General features: G+C 37.4%; 1 protein-coding gene across 1 annotated transcript in view; it reads left to right on the plus strand.

The window, feature by feature from the left end:
• The first annotated feature begins 458 nt into the window (after positions 1-458).
• Positions 459-20,160, plus strand: part of BNC2 (basonuclin zinc finger protein 2) — a 314,330-nt gene continuing 294,628 nt past the window's right edge. Inside the window, exons 1-2 of the mRNA XM_063129236.1 lie at positions 459-542; positions 1,263-1,463. Of these exons, the coding sequence (XP_062985306.1) occupies positions 459-542; positions 1,263-1,463 (285 nt within the window). The remainder of the gene's footprint in view (positions 543-1,262; positions 1,464-20,160) is intronic.

Raw genomic sequence — 20,160 nt, forward strand, 5'->3', positions numbered from 1 at the left:
TGTTTATGTAATCCATGTAGGTGTTCTCTGCCTACCGCCCCTCCCTCTCCAGCCTTTCCTCCTAGGAGAGCAAAGTACGTGGCAGCAGCACTGGGAAAATACAAAGTGCATTGTTCTAAATAGGGGTTGATTTTTAAAAAGTTGCTTATTGCAATGGTTTTTGGTTTCTCGTGATGTTTAGTAAATGTTAACAATCTTAATGCTGGCGATCTTATTAGAGAGATGCCGTTCTTTTTGCTGGATAGAGCGGTCTCCCCTCACCCCTTTCTTCCTTCATTTCATCTCCTTCTCTTTGTGATTTGAAAGGTTATTGTATATTCTTATCCAGGAACTTTAAATAGAACAAAAAAATCTACTTTTGATCTTTCTGAAAAAGAGGGAAGACACTTCTCTTTCCTCTGACTTCAGTTCCTTAAGGCATTTTAGGAAATTAACAGGGGGAAACAAAGATGTGAGAGATGAAACATGCGTGCAATTTTTCTAGTTTTCTTTTTAAAAGAAGTTGGAGATCATCTTATTTCCTTGCAGCCCGTTCTTTTTTGGTAAGAGTTTTATTGTTTGTTTGTTTTCAATTTGGGGTTGGGACTGTTGCAAAGTAGTTACATACAACCAGTGTCTCCCCCCCCCCCCATTTTTAAAAGAAAACAAACCCATAGCCAGTCCAACTTTTGTGTGGTGTTCTGCATGCCTTTTGTCTATATGAGTGAGAAATTGGTTGTCCCTCTCCTCTCCCTTCTCTGTTAGGAGGTTTACAGTCTGTGTTTAATAGGCAAGTGTCAGCAATTACATGCTGTTCTTGACAGCATTGTTGAAGAAAAACAGGGGAAAGGGCCATAGCTTGTTCTTCTGAATTCACTCTGATCAGCATGCTACTTAGAGTGTGCATGTGTATCTTAAGACTGAGAAGGGGGTAGTGCAGGATGTCATTTGGTGCCTGACAGTGGAACAGTGCAGTTGACTCTCTCTTGCTCTGCTATCCAATGACATCCAGTGGCTGAGAGCATGCAGCTGATGGTTGGGTCTCTTCAGTGCTGCATGCACACCTGACAGGCAGCTGTTAAGCCAAGCACAGGCGAGCTTGGGGAGTCACAGTGTATGCATAAATGATAGGGGTATCTGTGCAGAAGGTGCAAAAGAAGCTCTGGCCCCCTCCCCAAAGCCCCCCTTCCCAAATGAAACGCACCGTGCTGCTAGCTTAACTACACTACACTCCTGCTACTGGCTGCCAAGAGGCTAAAAAAAAATCCACCTTCACTTTTCAGTCAGAAGAGGCAGAAGTGGATGTGAGAGACAGAGACACTCAGAGACACGCAGAGCGAAAGAGGGCAAGAGACTTGACTTTAAGAGACTCCTGCACTGACAACTCCATGCAGTTCGGAACAAGAACGACAGCGACCGAATCAGGTTTCATGGGGACATGGCAGAACGCTGACACTAACCTCTTATTCAGAATGTCCCAGCAGGTATGTTGCTTTACTTTTTTTTTTTAATGTCACATGTTGAAGTGTCACTTGGGTTGTTCTTGGTTGTGATCTTTTTTCTTCTTAAAAATTGCATTTTACTGTCCCCATCCCCCCCGATCTGCATTTCACTTTTGTTTAATTTTAACACTGCACAGTTTCTGTGGTGTCATAACTAAGTTATTGGAATGTTCATGCTTACTTCACTCCATCCCCAAGGGTTCCTTAAAAAAGAGAGAGAGGATAAGAAGAAGAAGAAGAGAATAAGAAAACTTGTTATTGCTCTTAAATAAAACCTCCCTTTTCTTTAAAGTTTTCCAACCAGATCATTTACTCATGGTAAAATTTGTTGCCTTTGTTTTCCTTTGTTGTTTTTTTCCCTCCCCCTCCCTCTCTTTCTCTTCCCCCTCTCTTTTTAAATAAAAAGTATCTTACCATCCCAGCAAAAAGTCCTTGCTTTCCACCTCCTGAATATGTAAGCCCCCATATCAAAACTGATACTAAACTTAGGGGGCCCCCTCTGAGAAGCATAATTGAGTTCAGGTGGCAGAAAGCAGCGTTCCGCAGGACCTAAGGAGGGAGAGAGCGAGAGAGAGCAGTTGGGCTGGAATTGCTGCCAGCACAGAGCTGAGGGTCGTTAGATGAGACAGTTTCAGTTGCTGGTCTCTCTCTCTCTCTCTCTCTCTCTCTCTCTCTCTCTCTCTCTCTCTCTCTCTCTCTCCCTCCTTTTTCTCATACTCACACACACATACTGTTTCTGTGGAGCCGTGTCTTGGCGACCTCCCCAGAGCAGTTCCTTCACCGGGGGCCGCGTTTAAGGCAGCCTGGTATGGCCGTTCTGACGGGAAAGCTAAAATGTTACTGCAAGGCCAGTAATAACTGATAATTAATCACAGGGGCTGCCGGTGATTCTGTACCACGCACTTGGTGATACGCACCCAGCATGCTGTGGCTACTCTTTCACAACCGTTTGGCTCTTCTGCATGAAACACACACACACACACACACACACACACACACGAGTTGCAAGGAGAGGGTGGAAAGAAACTTTCAACTTGGACTGGACTCAAGGAGGGGAGGGAAGTTTAAAACAAGAGACAAAAAAATGCACAGGCTAGGGTTATCACGGTTGAAAAAAGGATTTGCCTTTTAGAAAAGTTGGTTCACATTACCTACACTAAAAAGCTGAAGCAACCAAAAGTTGTGACGTGTGTTACATTGCTCAGGGAGCCCTTTTCTTTTCAGTGCTTTTTTTTTTTTTTTTTAATGAATGAATTCCATTGACGTAAAAGTGCTGTCATTTATACCACAGTTATAGCAGGAGACCTATAACTTGCTCTTAGTAATGTAAAGGACAGAGCATGTGCTGATAATCCTTACGAAAAAAATGAACCAAACAACAATCCCTAATGAACTATTACAATGTACAACAGTTGTGTTCAGAACCGAGTTTAAATAGCATGGTTGTCTCCATAGGATGCTTGCATTCAAATAAGGTATATTTAGATCTATCCTGTAGAGGGACCCTGATTACAACTGATATCAGCTTACTGTACAGAAATATAATCAACATAGCCCCCCCCCCCAAGCAACTCTTTATACATGATTCCTTATTCTTAAAAGTAAAAAGATCAGAGGCTACTAGAAAGAGTATTTCAGATGCTCTGTGCTAGACACTAATATATGCTTGATTTTTCATTCTGTTGGACTGTCTCTGTCTGGTATTTCTTGCATTTAGGTGATTTTACATTCATTTTCTAGGAGAAGGATGAATTTACCTGTCACTATTTTTTTTTTAAAAAAGAAAACTCTACAGATTCAAGTTTAAATACTTGGAATAAAGGCTTTTTCCTGCTTTGGCAATAAAGGAGTTAACTCAACCAGAGACAGATAATGATCAATTGATAAATCACTGTTGAACCACATAAATAGTGTTAGATTGCCCGTTTGAGTGTTCGACTTTTCCAGAGTTAGACATTCATAGTTTTGGGGAATACTAGAAAAGCGGATAATATCAGGTAGGGAGGATGAAACTTAAGCGGCAGACAGATCCAATACAAATAATTTGACGAAAATAGATGTTGGATAAATGCAAGCTTATTCACAACTCAGTTGTTACTTTTCTATTGTTGTTAGTTTTGCTATTGCATGTGGATCTCTCCCCCCCCCCCCCGTCCCCCGTTTCATTACTGGACACATATGGTCATGTTTATTTTCTGAGTCTGTGTTGGGAAAAGAATAATAATACGTGTAGTGTATGGCTAAATGCATGGCAGATGCTGTATCAGTGTGGATCACTCCACTGGAATACACACACAGACACAGTAGCGTTGTAAAGGTGGTAATGATGAACATATTTATTTTGAAAGTGTGTGCTTTGCCTTCATGCCCATGGTGATTAGAATGTTGCTGTCTGCTTAAAACATTTTGCCTGGATACACTTAGGGTTTTTTATTTCTTTCCCCCTTCTTTTCATTTAAAAGGGTAAGTTATTTCCATTTGAAAAGGGAAACAGTTTTAACTTTTTTTTATTTTCTAATTCTCTTCTAAGGTATGTTTTCTTGTACATAACAGTTTGCTAGGGCATCTGAAAATATGCCTGACAGCTACAAGATAAGATTTTTCTTCCCCTTTTAAAAGTGCTATGAGTGTAAGTGATGTTCACTCCCCCCCCCCCCTCTGTACCTACCTATTAAAATGATGGTTTTAGGGCTTGTGAAAATGCAAATATTTCTTTTTCTTCTTCTTCTTCTTCTTCTTCTTCTTCTTCTTCTTCTTCTTCTTCTTCTTCTTCTTCTGCTTGAAGGTAACTTTTACTTTTTGATCAAAAGTAGTAGTAGGTACAAAATATACTTGTACTACATGTAGTAAAGTATTTTTATGCCTATGCAATAAAATATTTGCTTAGCTTGGAGTTAAACAGTAATTTTAATTTTAGGTGGATTCATGATAAAGTAATGGAAAGACAATAGCTGCACAGAGAGTTGTATAGTTTATACTATGTTAGGACTTTTCAGAGGAGAAAATTCATTGTATAAATACCACCGATGATGTAGGCATGTTTTTATGTGTCACCAAGTAATTTTACTTGTTGTGAATTCCAATGCAATGTATACTTCTAAATCACCCTTGTTATAAAACAATTACGCATGGCATACAACGGAGGGTTTAGGTTTAGAGAAGAAGAGTAACAACCGAGATGCCCAGTTTCCTTTTTTAAAAAAAGTTTTAAATATGGCCATTTAACCTTATATTAGTTCCAATTGTATGTGTTTTTTTGTTGTTGTTGTTGTTGTTGTTGTTGTTGTTGTTTTAAAAAGCAAACACTATGTTTGTGATCCTTTGAAAAGGAGTAATTCCTGTTCTGTATACAAAAATAATTGCTGATAACCTCAGAGAACATAAATCTCAACTTTTTAAGGAGAGTTCTTGTTTGGGTCACTTTGATCAGCGGCAGGTCGAAAATGACCAGAAACCTTTGGCTTCTGTTCCCTACTCATCTGGTAGACACTAGGGTTCAGTCCAGGTTGTGTGTACACACCCACACACACCCACAGAGAGAGAGAGAGAGAGAGAGAGAATTCCACTCCATTTTACAATGAATTGTTTAAAACTAGAAAAGAAGTCCTTTTTGATTGATTAAATAAAAATAGAAGGCTTCTCTGATTTTTCTGCTTTCATAGATGTTTTGTGCATTTGTCAGAATAAGAAATGTCACTTTTCTTCTTCCAGTTTACCTTAAGGGCTGTGATGTTCTAAAATACTTTTAAGCAATGAGACCATAACAGCAAAATAGCAATAACCCACAATGACACAAAATGCCAGAAATGAGCAAAAGCTTGCCTTGTCTTTCATGCTACAAATGCAAAGGAGAGATCTCTCTTGAAAGTATCTCTTCAGACAGTTAAAAGGGTAAGATCATGATTACACATGCATCTGTGAACTATTATACAGTAATTTAAAATTCATCCAGTGATATAACAAAATTAACAACATAATTTCATTGTATAACTGTATCTCATTAAAGGACAACTGTCTGACATTCTCATACAGTTGCCTGATTTAACTTCCTGCAAATATTATTAGTAGTGACAATTTTCCTATTGTGCATTAGATTCTCTCATTAACACATTGTCTTTAGTTATCACTAGAGAAATCATTTCCTAGGTAGGTGAGGGGTAAGCTGAGGAATCTAAAAATCAAATCAGTTAGACCTGCTTTAATATGGATGCATATGTCCATCATAGAGAATGAGGGTGGTGGCAGTGTATTAAGGTGTGTGTGTGTGTGTGTGTGTGTGTTATAAAATGCTTCCTTATATTGCTCAAATAAAATTCTACCTACTCCAGGAGAAGGTTTTTAGACTGGAAATATGCAAAATATGCACATCTAAAGTCTTGTAGAAATAGTTAGATTAAAAATCAAGTGTAAAGCATATCATTTTAATTGTGCTAGTGTTCTGCTGTTTGATTGCCCCTTAGTGAAAAAGATGTATACATCATTTATTAAATTGGTAGTTAAAATCAGAAATGTGGCTACATCTGACTGCAGATATTCATTGAGAGTAAAAAACTGGTTCAATATTTCTTTATAACGTAACAGTATTTTACCCTTTAATTTCTTTATAACGTAATGGTATTTTACCCTTTAATGTAATACATGGCAGTAAATGAAAACACATTTGATACACAGGTATACTGTAAAAAGCCCTTTTGTAAATACATCTTAAGAAAAGAAGCTCATAGCAAAAATGTGTGCGGTGCCCTTTTTACTGCCAATCATTAGCAATTGGATCATTTAGATATTTTGTTTTTGCTTTTATTATGCAGTGTTGAAGGTCATCTTTCCATGCTCGTTACTTCTGTTCAAAAGTATCTGTAGTAAGGTTTCATAACATCAGATTTTAACATATATGTGACATATAGTTTAGTCATTAAAATTGCATGATTGCTTTAAATGTTTGCTGCTGATCAAAAGTTATCATAAGTAGTTTAGCAAGACTTTTCCCCACTTGGTCTTGGGTAGAAAAGGCATTTTATGCCACATGGTGTATTATTATCTGAACGTATTTATGTACTTAGTAACATAAATTTTGGCAGTGGCAAAGCTAGTGAATTTATTAAAAATAACAACCATGAAGTACACCCCCCTAAAAGTGCTAACTATTACTTCTTTTCTTGTTTTAAAATAATTTCCCAGAATTTCCCCTTGCTGTTGTTGTTTTTGCATAGGAATTTGTATATGTAGATTTACAGCCATACATATGTGTGTGTTTGCATGTGTGCCTCAGAAAGACCCATTTTCTAATAAATCACTTGCAAGTAAGTCCCATTGATTTAATTAAGACTTATACGCAATAAGTTGTTAAAGAAGCGTTTTCTACTATACACACACAACCATGGGCACTCCCCCCCCACGCACTCTAAGGCTGCAATCCTTTGCACAGTTACCTGGGAGTAAGTCCCAGTGAACTCAGTCAGAGTTATTCTTGAGTTGACATGCATAGGATTATGTTGAAAATGTATTTAGATGTAACATCACATCTCCGTGATGTTCCGTATCTCTCTTGCATACATGTATCTATGTATCTATAAAAATATAGCATGTAGTTATACATCCATACCTTTTTGTATCTGGGTGTATATATACTGAAGTAATATTACTCCAAAGTAAAGCTTACTGATTTCACTGAGACTTTCTTGCAATGGACTAGAAAAAAGTTTAAAAGGTTGTCTGTATAAGTATACAATGTATATTTATGTATAATCAGTTGTATGTAGCCCTACCTGCCATATGATATATATATATATATATATATATATATATATATATATATAAATCATACACACACTCCTTTCATATTTCTCAGTATTGTGTTTTGGATGGTGAGTGTGTGCACAGGAGGACATTGTTTTATGTATGTGTAAGGCAAATATGTTTTATTCCCCTCAAATTATAGTGTGCGATATCTTTCCAATCTGATTTGAAGCCCCTTCTCACATTGGCAGTATATAAAGGCACACGGACATCTACTTTGATGACGTAACAGATATTTTGAATGGTGAAAAAGGAAATCGGTGTGGTGGTGTAATGCAATTGTAGTTGCTAGGTTTAAAATGCTTGATTTTATGTGCCTCTGTGTGTCATTGGATTAACACCGTTAATTCACAGCCACATTCTGAGATGTAACAGCAATAATGTTTCCTGCTTCAAGGATGGTTTGCCTTGACTTTTAACCCTAACTAATTAGATGCTGAGTAAAGCATCTCTGAGATGTTGGGGCAAAAGTGAGTTGGTCACAGCTGAGGCACGATTGCAGGGATTGTGCTGATAGTGAAAGAATTCAAATTCACTAGGTCATTGTGACTCTGTAAAGAGATTGCAAAAGAACACCCTGTTTACTGATATAGAGCTGGCGTCATAGGTTAGAAACAAAAAACCCTTATTGAATTTCTCGCTTTTGCTAGTAATATTCAGTGTCTGTGGTGAGACTTCCTAATTTTCATTCATGTAGACCAGTAGATCTTCACAGGTTAGATTTCCAGAACTCAAATATGCCCAGGAGGGTTAAAAAAGAAGAAGAAGCTTATCGGGGAGGGGGGAAGCAAGCAGAAGGAATGAACATATAAAATCAGAACAGTTTTAACCATTTCATTCGAACTTTAATGGCAAAGTGATAACCTGTAATTTACAAGGTAATTATTCCAGAATGCTTAATGTACGTTAACTATTTTTACTTGTCCTGCAAGTTAGTGTAAAGACAAAAAAAAGGGCACTATAGGGTACTTCTGAAGCTCCTCGGTGGAAAGTGATCTGCTAGTTTGTTATGTTTTTCTATGATCATATGAAGGGCAGAACCTGTGGATGGGGAAAAATTACAATTTGAAAACTAAAGTTCATTCCAATAGAGGATATTTCAAAAGAAGGCCCGTTTTTAGAGGGAACTGATATTCAGAATTTCTTTAATTAATTGTGGGAAAACCCTGTTTCTCTCAGTGTAGTGTAGATCATATTGAAAAGTTGCTGTTTCTACACCTTCTATTCGTACTTGTGGTGTGAGAAATGGGACATCCACTACTGCTTGTAGGGCACCACAATTTTGAATAAGAATTGGCATACATATATCAGATTTTGTATTCCATCATATGAGCCATGTTGGTAAAATGAGTAAAATGCTTACAGTGAGGGAAATAAATAACATATTAAACAGGTACAGTTATTTAAATTTAAATACAAAAACTTTTATGCTCATGAGAAGATAAACGTAATCTAGTATGTCTTACCTATATAAAAGTAATACCTCAAAATTCTGTGTTGTCTGTATCTAGTAAAAATTGTGTGGATGTCTAACATTTTCTTTCTTTTTTTCATTCTTCATTGATGATGTGTACCTGTTTTTAGTGTTCTTAAGATGTACCCAAGAAATGGTTAATTTGGTATATATCATGTTTAATTTGCATAATCAATATATCCTGGTGTGTGCCCGATCTGAATTGGTGAACATTTTGGGGTGTGTTGGGTTGGGTTGCCTATAGTAAGCAAGAATGTTATCAGAGGACTGTATTCCCTTCATTTACGTGAATTATATATACTTCTGAACTTCATCTGTACATGATAGTTTTAGAGAATATAGCAGCTTTTTACACAATACAGCAATTATTTTTGTAAGCTAAAAAGAGTGACTTGTATGACATTGATTTTGGTCAATTACCATTTAAAAATAAAATTGAACTCTTTAAATATGTTGCTCACTGGTGTGTGCATATACACATGTATACCAACCTTAAACCTCTTTAAATTTATTTCAATGGGACACAGTGTAATGCAATCCAACTGAATATGAACCAGCATAATGCTGTTCACTTGTCAGTAAGTCTCATTGAACTCATTGGGGCTTACATCTGCATAAACTTGCATAGAATCAGGCTGAAATTCTAATGGAAATCAATGGAATTTAAGCACACTTGCTGTTTTCCCACATGGCATGAAAAAGTACATTTCTTTCTTCTCTGGTGCTTTTTGTGTTGCAAGTAAACATTGTTGATGTTGTATAAAAGGTGGAAAAGAAATAAAATGTACTTTCTAGGCAAAGAGGTTTAAAGAGAAGAGGAAAGTGTTTCTTTTGTATTATATATTAAAAAACTGATAATAATGGATACTCCATCTTGGAGTGTATCTTTTCAATAAAAGTATCACAAATACTGCGACCTGTGGCATAGAGCTGTTTTTTTGAGAATTCAGTTGCCCTCATGTTCCATGCATACTGCACATGAAACAAGAGGTTGAGCCCTGAAGAAAGCAAAGAAAAGTACCCTTGGTCCGTAAAATCATTATTCTTTTTGTCAATGTTTTGTTACAGTGTTCTGTTTTAAGCCTCCAGAAAATTATACGTTCCTTCAGATTTTTCTTTTTAAGGGTTGGTTCAGCCTCGCGTACCCAGTAAATAACTATACACCTTGTTTACTGGATACGCAAGGTTGTATTACAAGTCATGAATTTTTTTCTCCCTCAATCATAACTGTACATGATTCTTAGAGGGCCACTTGAAACTTTGAAATGTTTGCTGTTGTAACTTTGTGGTCCATTTTCATGCTTTAAACAGGTTAGCATTGGGCTTCATATATGTTTCATTATTCCCTGAAGCCAGGCAGGTATCATGGAATTCCTGATTTTGTTTCAGTTTTTCCAATCCGGTAAATGTCAAGAACATTTGAGGTTGTGGATGAAATGACCGTTTGGGTATTCACCGTTTGGGTATTCACCACTGAAAAACTACCTTTCTCTTGCTTTTTTTTTGTAGAGATGCACATGCTTAGACAGAAAGTCCAGTATTTTGGCTTGGGCATATGCCTGTTAGGGAAGACAAGGTAAAAATGTGTGACCAGATGCCTTGGCTTATCATGGTAGAGTGCTGAAAGGCTGCTCAATCCAATCTTCATGGTATGTAAGGAAGAACATGGTATAGTATGCAACATAGCTGTTTTCTTTGTGATCTGTTTTGGCCAGCAAGCATTTTAGACTGAACATTTAAACTTTCGTTGTTTATAAAGTAAAGTACAAAGGGGGGGGGGGAACCTTCTGCTGTAGAAAAGACGAAGAATGAATTCTGTTTTCTATGCACAGAATTGTTAATAAAGGTCATGTTAAGTTGGACGTTCTTTATTGTAGCATGGCTGTGTGATTGAATTTGAATGCCTCAATGCTATATGTATTTACTCATGAGTTAAAAAACAAACAAACTTCAATCTTGGAAGCAGCGGTGAAATAATAAAAAATGTTAAAAGTCTTTGAATTAGAAAGGGATGTATTGTATTGATATTCAGTACGTTGAATTTCACATTGATTCATTTCAGTGTGAGACTTAAGCACGTGGTTTGCACTCTCCTATTGAAATCAATGAGACTTACAGGCCAATCTTATGCATATTTACACAGAAGCAAGTCCCACTGTGTTTCTTTTAGAGTTTCATCTTAGGAAGCATGCTTAGATTTGAAGCCCTAAAAATGATCTTATTTTCTTTATTTAAACTAGATTTGGATCTTGGACTTAAAAAGCTTTCCCCTGCTTTTTAAGAAACACTGCAAGTTTGTCAACTTCATTAAGATAGCTTTTAGTGGCTATTTGTTCTTGAGACAATTGATCTAAGACTTACATTTTCCAAGAACATCTGAACTAGCTATCTGGAGGGAGGGAAATATCACACACTAATGAAATCTACACGTGGAAAAATAATAATTACTTCCAGCTGGTTTTATACAATAACAAAACTAATATTAAACTGAGATGCTTAATTAGCATGGATTTAATTATATTATTTTTGTGTTCAAAGGAACATTGTAATTCTATTCTTAAAATCTGGATCTAAATATTTGCCAGTGCATGAAGGCGGTTGGTTTTGTGATAATCTGACATGGAAAGGGAAAATCCTATTGATACTTCCACCCTGCCTGAATACCCTACAGCCCTTGACATTGCCAGCATGTCTCCTGCAGCTGGTGGCATATGACTGTCATTTTGCAGGCAGGATATACGGAGAGATTTTACACAATGGAGGCATTCATGAAGGCATTCCTCATCTGGGACTCCTGCAAACCCTCATTTTATTGACCCTGTCAGGATTTAACTGGTATGCTGTCAGGTTATGTGTTGCTTTATCTATATTAGGATTTCCCCCCTTTTTAAATTAGAAATCACCAAGCTATTGTTGGTGGCGGGGCCGACGGGAAGCAAGGTAAAAAAAATATACCTTCAGCACTGAAGTCCTGCATTTTACATCTAGAGAGATCTGCATAGCACTTTCTGCATGAAGACATGTACATCGGATGGCATTTTCTGCTGTTTGGATACACGAAACTGAAACAGCGTTGAATCATACACATTCTGAAACATAAAGGGACTTAGGCATCAAGGGTGCAATCCTGATTCTGTTGTAGGATAATCTCCTGTTTGCTTCAACGTAGTCCATACTTTACTCATAGACTGAATTTAGGTGGCACCAAGCTGGAGTTAAATATTGTTACTTGCTTTCTGCGGGAAAATTCAGGCTCAGCTAGATGGGAAAAGAGATGTGAAGCTGCTGACCTTCTGTGTCTCTTTGCCCCCTCTTCCTCAAAACATCAATGTGTGATGATATATATCATCATGCTCTGCATTACCACAGTGGCCGTCAGTTATGTAAGGCAGGGGCAGGCCAAAGAACAATGTGGTGTCACAACATGTGTAATGTTTACCTAGATGTTATAAGGAAGAGGGTGAAAAGAGACACTGAGTGGCAGCCGTTCTGCGTCTCCTAACATCTAGATAAGCTCTTAAGCACACACTTAAGTCTATCCAGTTGAAATCCCCTGGTCTCTTTATTTAGGTTTCCCGTTATGCTTTAAGCCTGAAATCACTCACAGTTGATCAGTAAGGCCCATTGAGATCAGTAGCGCTTACATCCAAAAAAGCTTGTAAAGGGTTGCAGTCACCACTCCAAATACAAAACGTACAAGACAATATTCTATTCACCTGAAGTGATGCTTAGAAATAGTGTAAGGGTGGGGGGAGGGGAGAGAAAATCTTGAATCCAAAATTATATCTTTATTCAGATTTGTCACAAATTTTGTTTTGCTCTTCTGTATAAAAGATCTGCTCCATGCTTGTTTTAATTGAGTCATAAAAAATCCCATACTCAGTTTGTATGACAAAAATCCAGACAGGAGCGCTGACGTCTGAGAATTGTGTATTGGCAAAATTTCTCCCGTCTCCTGTTCTGGTTTAATACTAATGGTGAGATTTTCAAACATTACACCCCTTTCTTTAAGAATACTCTCTGTTTTTAATAAACCCATCTGATCTTCCAGCTGCTCATTAATGGTTTGCATTTGGTCCAGAAAGTGTGTGGCTGAGCAATCTTCACATAGGAAGCGATAAAACGCAAAATGTTTATGTATTCTTTCTGTTGGAATTAGACTATAATATCAACATGCCAGCCTACTATTACTAATCCATTGCGTGCACATAAGTTGGATGGCTGACCCTTACCCAAGTTACAATGCACCACGCAAATGTCACCTGCGCAAACCCCATTGAAAAGAGAGTTGGGCAAGGGCACACCCATGTTTTTGTACTTTGCACACACAGGCAACAATTGATTTCAGTGGGGCTTTTGTAGACATCCTTAGTGAGTTGTGTTCCTGTTAAAAAGAGCTTCAGACACATATCTTGTGCTTTATTGTGGAATGTTTCCTCTGTTATATGCCGTGTTCTTGATGCTGTGGAAGTATTTTACAAATTCAGTCATTCTGAACACAACAATACAAGTAGAAGAGATCTAACTATATGTGAGGTACTAACATGAAGAACTAAGAAGGGGTGTGGGGTGGGTGTCAATTATACATAGGATTTTTGTTTAAAAAAGATACTAACCTTTCAAAGTATACATTCAGATACACAGCAGAATAATTTTATACAGCACTTTTACTTGGCGGAAGGAGTTGAAAATATTAGCATAATGCAATGCAATCCTATGCATGTTCCATTGGAGGTGAAGGTTTCACCCAAGCAAATGTGTATAGAATTGCAGCTTCAGTAAAGTTCACAGACTGGACCTGAAATCCCACACATTTACCTGAGAGTAAAACCTGACTCAGTCTGAGTTACATCTCAGCAAACGTGTAGGATCCAGATATTAAGGATGTATGTTTAGCAGAAAAAAAAGTATCTTCTCCCAGCATTCCCTAGCCAATTCTACTTGAAGTTGTAGGACTTCTTTCTGTCTAAACAAGCATAGGATTGTGCCCTAGAAGACAAAATCCAACTGCCCCTATTGTGGGCAGAGTTCCCAAAGTCCAATTTGTCGGATGCATGTTAGACTCCTAGAAATGGTTGCAAAACAATACTTGAGATGGTGAAAAGGGATGGATGGGTTGAGGGCTTGTATTCACATAAATTGTCACCATATTAGTCTGAAGAATTGGCCTAAGGAAAAGAAAAAACAAAGTTCTCCAGCAAGAATGTTCCTCTTACGTTTCCAATGCTATGCCTAATTACTTGGGAGTAAGTCTCATTTAACTCAGTGGGGTTTTCTTCTCAGTAGACAAGCATGGATTGTGCTGTAGAAGAAGTAATGCTATTTGGAGCAAAGCAATAGGTGCAGCTGAAGTTTGCATGGTACTAAGGGGCTCTTTTCACATTACTTTTGTGATATGAAATGGGAAACACTGCGGCATGACTTTTTCCTGTACTAGGATGAAGCCTGGACTGGTAGCTCTTCCTCATTCGAACATGTTTGCTCCTAAAAATCATTGGTAACAATGGCATGGCCAAGGGCTTTTGATTTTACTTTCACTGCATGGGAAGGAGCCAAGGTATACCACATCCTGTGCTGTAAAGATCACGAAGCCCTTAAGTAATCTTGTGGGGTGGTGTTGTAATTTAAAAGCACCAGTGAAGCCAAGTTTTGTGTCCCAGCGTCTTCTTTGACATGAAAGAGATTGTGTGGTGCACTTTGTAGGTTGTGTGTTGCAACTACTCAGGAATAGAAATTTTCTTGTGTCATTTATGAAAGGCAACAGCACTTTAACCAAAAGACAAATTAACTTTTTCACTTGGCCAAGGTTGTTTGCAAACTCTGTTTAGGACATGCAAGTCTTCCAAGATGAAATACCCAAATGATAGGAGCTGATGAACAAATGGTCTTAACTGTTAATTGCAAAATAGTGCTGGTTCACTTAAATCAATGTGTTACTCAATCTGTGTTAACCTGTTCATTTGCCTGAGGAAGGCCTGTAGTAGTACTGACTGATGTGAAAGATCCATTGAAACCACCATTGCAAAAAGAGGAACAACTACTGCTGCACTTTAGATGTTTCTTTAATGAGCCAATGGGCTTTTTGTTTCATTGGTCGCCTCTGGGTTAAAGAAAACTTTAAATCTGAATATATGCAAATAAACAATGATCTTTGGCCTTTGGGGAAAAAAGGTATTTCATTTTTCCTACAAGGCAAGCTAGCCAAAGTTCCAGGAATGGGTGAAAAACTTTGGAATTTGAATAACATTAATAAATCAAGTTATGTTCACACAAAGGAAGGGCAACAGACTATATACATTTTTGAAAGAATGTATTTTTTTTAAAAAAAATCTCTACTGCAACAACAAAGAGATATTAATGTTAATTGACAAAAATATAAACTGTTGATCCAAATTATAATAATTGTATAATTAAGTAAAGTCGTTGTAAATATTATTTTACATCATATTTGAAAATAAATGAAAACTGGATATATTGACTAATGTAAGTCCCATTGCTTTCAAAGAGACATAATCATGACTAGCTGGTAAGTTATTATTATTATTATTATTATTATTATTTATTTATTTATTTATATAGCACCATCAATGTACATGGTGCTGTACAGATAACACAGTAAATAGCAAGACCCTGCCGCATAGGCTTACAATCTAATAAGTTGTAGTAAACAATAAAGAGGGAAAGGAGAATGCAAACAGGCACAGGGAAGTGTAAACAGGCACCGGGTAGGGTGAAGCTAACAGTATAGAGTCAGAACAATCTCAATAGTTGAAGGCTATAGGGAAAAGAAAAGTTTTTAGCTGAGTTTTAAAAGCAGTGATTGAGTTTGTAGTTCTCAAGTGTTCTGGAAGAGCGTTCCAGGCGTAAGGGGCAGCAGAAGAAAAAGGACGAAGCCGAGTAAGGGAAGTGGAGGTCCTTGGGCAGGCGAGAAGCATGGCATCAGAGGAGCGGAGAGCATGAGCGTAGGGAACCAATGTATATTTAGAAAGAACAACTTCAATTTTTCGTTTTAGTTATCAGTGAATAAAACAAACACATACATTTCTGCATTTAAAAATACTCATTTTCTATATCTTGCTCTATTTGGTTCTGGAGATATAATTGTCAAGTCCATAAAGGGCATTAACACTTTCCAGATACATAATAAAAAAGAGAGTCATACATAGACGTGCTAACATTGATTTTGCAATGCAAATTAAGAATAAGCACCCACACCTGTTGCCTTGGGTCACTAGTAGTATGCAGTTCGTCTTGAAAGTGATTATCTCCGGATCAGTTTCATGGTACCTTCAGTATAGTGCATGTTCATGTAAATGGGTAAATACATAAATTGATATTGAGAAGATGTTAAGCGCTGCAATCTTCAGCTACATCTGAAATTCTTTCCATATGTCCTGTTATTCCTCCCACCCCTTCCCTACTGCAACATTTAGTTGCATTTAGACATGGAAGTTCAATCCTAACCTTCTCTAACATGCAATTTTATAAATTCACAAACTGGAAAGAAAACCATATAAAATGTTACATTAGGGAAGGTGGAAATGTGGTACGGGCAGATGCCAGCTGGAATCTGATATATGCCTGTGCTCTCTTCAGTGGCACCATTTTATTGATGAGGTGGGAATGTAGCTAAACAGAAGCTACAGCTGTTTGGTTAAATAAGAATCCATGCAAATTCCAGCTGTGAACTTACGGATTCACAGTGCAGATAAAATCTCAGGCAAATTTTATTGACATACTACTCACTTGTCATTGATACCAGGGAAGACATATAACCTATTTTTGTTTCAATCATAAATATTGCTTAGAGATTAGTATTTTTTTGTTTGCTCATGTCAGTGCAATTTCCCCCATGGAAGGCCTAGTTCGGACCTCCAAACCCTGCTTCACCCCTCCCATCATGTGCATGTGTTTTTGCTCGCATAAGAGGCAGTAACCTGGTTCACATGTAACAACAACTCAGAGTACGTGTTGAGTATGGATTGTCATTGAATTGTGGGTTGTTCTTGAATTGTGGGTTGTTCTTGAATTGTGGGTTATTGTTATGTGTGAACCCTGCACAGTGGTTTAAATATGGCTTATTATTTATTTATTTATTTATTTATTTATTTATTTATTTATATAGCACCATCAATGAGCCACAAAACATGGGTTCCCTTCCTGGGTTGTTTGTGATTAACAACCCATAGTTAAACCGTAGTGCAGGTTTACATCTCAAAACAACCCACGATTCCAGAGCAACCCATGGTTCAGCAACAACCTACACTCAACCCATACCACACCTACTGCAGTAAATCCTGCAATTGCAGCAGTTAAAAGAAGTTCAGAAATTAATGCCATCTTTGTTTATGTGTTACCAGTACACATTAGTACTGATCATGAAGAAAATCAAGTAGGCCTGTGTATGTGTGAAGCGAAGCCTATCTGTGTACAATGTGGCAGTTACTGCTTCTCTTTGAAAAATCCTGTGATCACCTGTACTGCTGCTACTCGACTTACACAGCCTAGTTACAACTTTTTAATGTCCCATCAGTAACATTAATACTTCTTCCAATGGAGAAAATCAGTGGGAATGAGTGTGTGAAGTGCAGCCTTTGCGTGTAAAATGTGGCAATTACTGCTCTCTTTTTAAAAAAATAAATAAAATGTTTGTTATTTGAGAATATCATACACAAAGAAGGCTCACTACTGAATGTAAGCGTATCTGATGTACACATCCCTAATTACTGTCTTTTGTTCTCATTCTACTGCAAATAGTCCAAAATGTTACTGCTTTTTTACCTGCTGTCAAAACAACCAGTTATTCTGAGCTGTTTTTTATGTCTGTCATTAATTTTTTAAAAATAAATAAATTGCATTTTACATTTATACCAACAGGATGTAACATTCAGTCACATAGTACACACAATCAATATCGATGCAAATTAATCAGGTGACACAGTGGACTGATTGTACACCTTCACTGCTACTACTAGACTTACACAGCCTAGATACAACTTTTTAATGTGCCATCAGTAGCCTCCTAAAATCCATGAAATTTTTATAAACAGATTAGTAACACATTCCATCACAACTTGCATTGAAATCATTGTGAGCATAAGTTTGGGATGAGGAGCGGAGCACTGAATGTGAAAACCTTCCAAATAAAAACTTTCGTCTGCAGTTGACAGCTATCATTTTGGGCCAAAACTATGTCTGGTATAATGACAATAGGTTCACAGCATTTGGGCAAAACTACAAGACCTTTGGAAAAAAACTGTAAAATTTGATACACAGTTCTGCATGTCCCATCAGTCTCTGCACACAACCACTGCCATGCACAGCACAAGTAGCAGCTAAAAATCCACATAAGCAGCAGTTACCTTGGTGGAGATGTTTTTTGAGAATCCGCTCTCAGTTGATGCAGAATTTGTTTGCTTGTTGTTGTTGTTTGTATTTTACATGTTATATTAGAAGAGTCTTAATGTAGAAATGGTCTATTCATAATTGAATTCTCCAGGCAAATCAAATGCCAACACATCTCAGCCCAACAGGTAATTAATTAGTTTGTGTTTTAAACTGAAGGCCATCCTGTTATTGATTTTGTTTCTTCGTAGAAACAAAGAAGAAGATCTCTGATTAAAATGGCAGGTACATGGCCTGGGTAGACAGTGGGACAATGTGTTTGCTATTATCAGTGGTGGATGGTAGAAACTGGGCAGTGTCAAGTTCTCATTGGGATGTAGATAGCTTCTTTTGGTTTGTTTCCAAAACTTGGGGTGGGTGGAGGAATAATGTAGAGAAGAAACCAGAGATTAACAATTTGTTTTACAGCCTAGTCAGATATTTCAAATCAAGTGACTGGTGCCGCTTGTAACGAAGCATCTGCAAAGTGTGTCAGGATGACGCTGGTATGCCTTAAAAAAAGAAAGTTAAATGTCAACACAGCTGCAGCTTACCACTTTTTGAAACCTTTCACCTGGGAGTTAGATAAAATATCTTGAATTTGGGCAAGGGGCTGGGAGGAAGCGCAGGAAAAGTACTGTTTGAAATGCTATTAATTCTTGCAAAATAACATTTGTAGTCTTTGCCTGACTAGATAAATCTACAGTGGGGTGGTTGTTTTTCGCCACCCTCGTTTCGTGTGCCAGGCTGTTTTTTTCATTATCGTTTCCTTGTCTGCCGTGTTTATCTTCTCTGAAAATGCTGAAATGTAAGCTATTGCAGCTCTGGGTGGGTGGCATTGATGTTCACAATGCCTTCTAAAAAGAAACAGAATGAGCATTTCGTTTAGGCTCTACAAACCTCTGAGAGAACTTAATGCAGCTGAATAAAAGTGAAAAGCATTTTTTAAAATAAATAAATAAAAATCTCGCTTTCCATTCTAAATAACCTTGGGGCATTTGAGTTGGATACTTCCAGGCTGACACATTTCACACAGGATGGAATGACAGTGGCACTCAGCATATCCTTAATGTTCCACAAAACCCTCTTCACTTTTTTATGAACTCCAAAAGCGTGCTCATCCTTAACAAAATGTCAAGTTAAAACATGTCACTTTGCTGTTACTTGCTTGCCTTTAATCAAAAGACTACTCTTAATGGTCTGTTTTACTGTAGGCAGTTGTAAAAGAAGCTTCCCAGCAGTGCTACTTAACCATTACTGCTGTCATCCCAAGTTCTCATCCCTAGTTATCCCCGGCAATGGAAAAAAGAGCAATAGGTTCAAGCATGAGGAGGCTGAGAAGCAATTAGGCAAGTTCTACATAGAGTCATCTGGTCCTAAACAAGAGCTATTCGAATTCTTTTAAGAAATGTAGATTTTTTATTTTACATGTACATTCCAAGCAAGCTGCTGCTGGTCTCCCTTGGATGTATACTCATCAATAGATGAGAACATCATTTGTGTAGGACAAGGGAGAGGGCCTTCTCCGTGGTAGCCTCCCAATTATGGAATGATCTCCCTGACAAGTCCTCCTGGCACCAGCAATAAGCTTTTCCGAACCAAAACTTAGCATTTGGCAACATATAATGATTGTCTGGTTGATTTTTTAAATTATTTTTTTAGATGTGTGCTGTCTGGATGTGTGATGCCTGTTTGTATTTATTTATTTATTTATTGCATCTCTATACTGCTCAATAGCTGAAGCTCTCTGGGCAGTTCATGTTTTTATATAAATGGTTTTGCACTTTGTATTATGTATTTTTAATGGTTTATATTTTTTTGTGAACTGCCCAGAGAGCTTTGGCTATGGGGCGGTATAAAAATAGAATGCATAAAATGAAATTATAGCAGCATTTCTTATGACTATTTCTTTTAAAGGTTTGGTTTAAACATTTGGTTGTTCAAATCCTAATCACTGGAATTTACTCTAGTCCTAACCCCGGGGATCACAATTTGAGGGGCCTATAGGATGCTGAAGTTTTCCTG

Source organism: Elgaria multicarinata, chromosome 6 (assembly GCF_023053635.1).
Source record: "Elgaria multicarinata webbii isolate HBS135686 ecotype San Diego chromosome 6, rElgMul1.1.pri, whole genome shotgun sequence".
In the NCBI taxonomy this organism is placed as follows: Eukaryota; Metazoa; Chordata; class Lepidosauria; order Squamata; family Anguidae; genus Elgaria; species Elgaria multicarinata.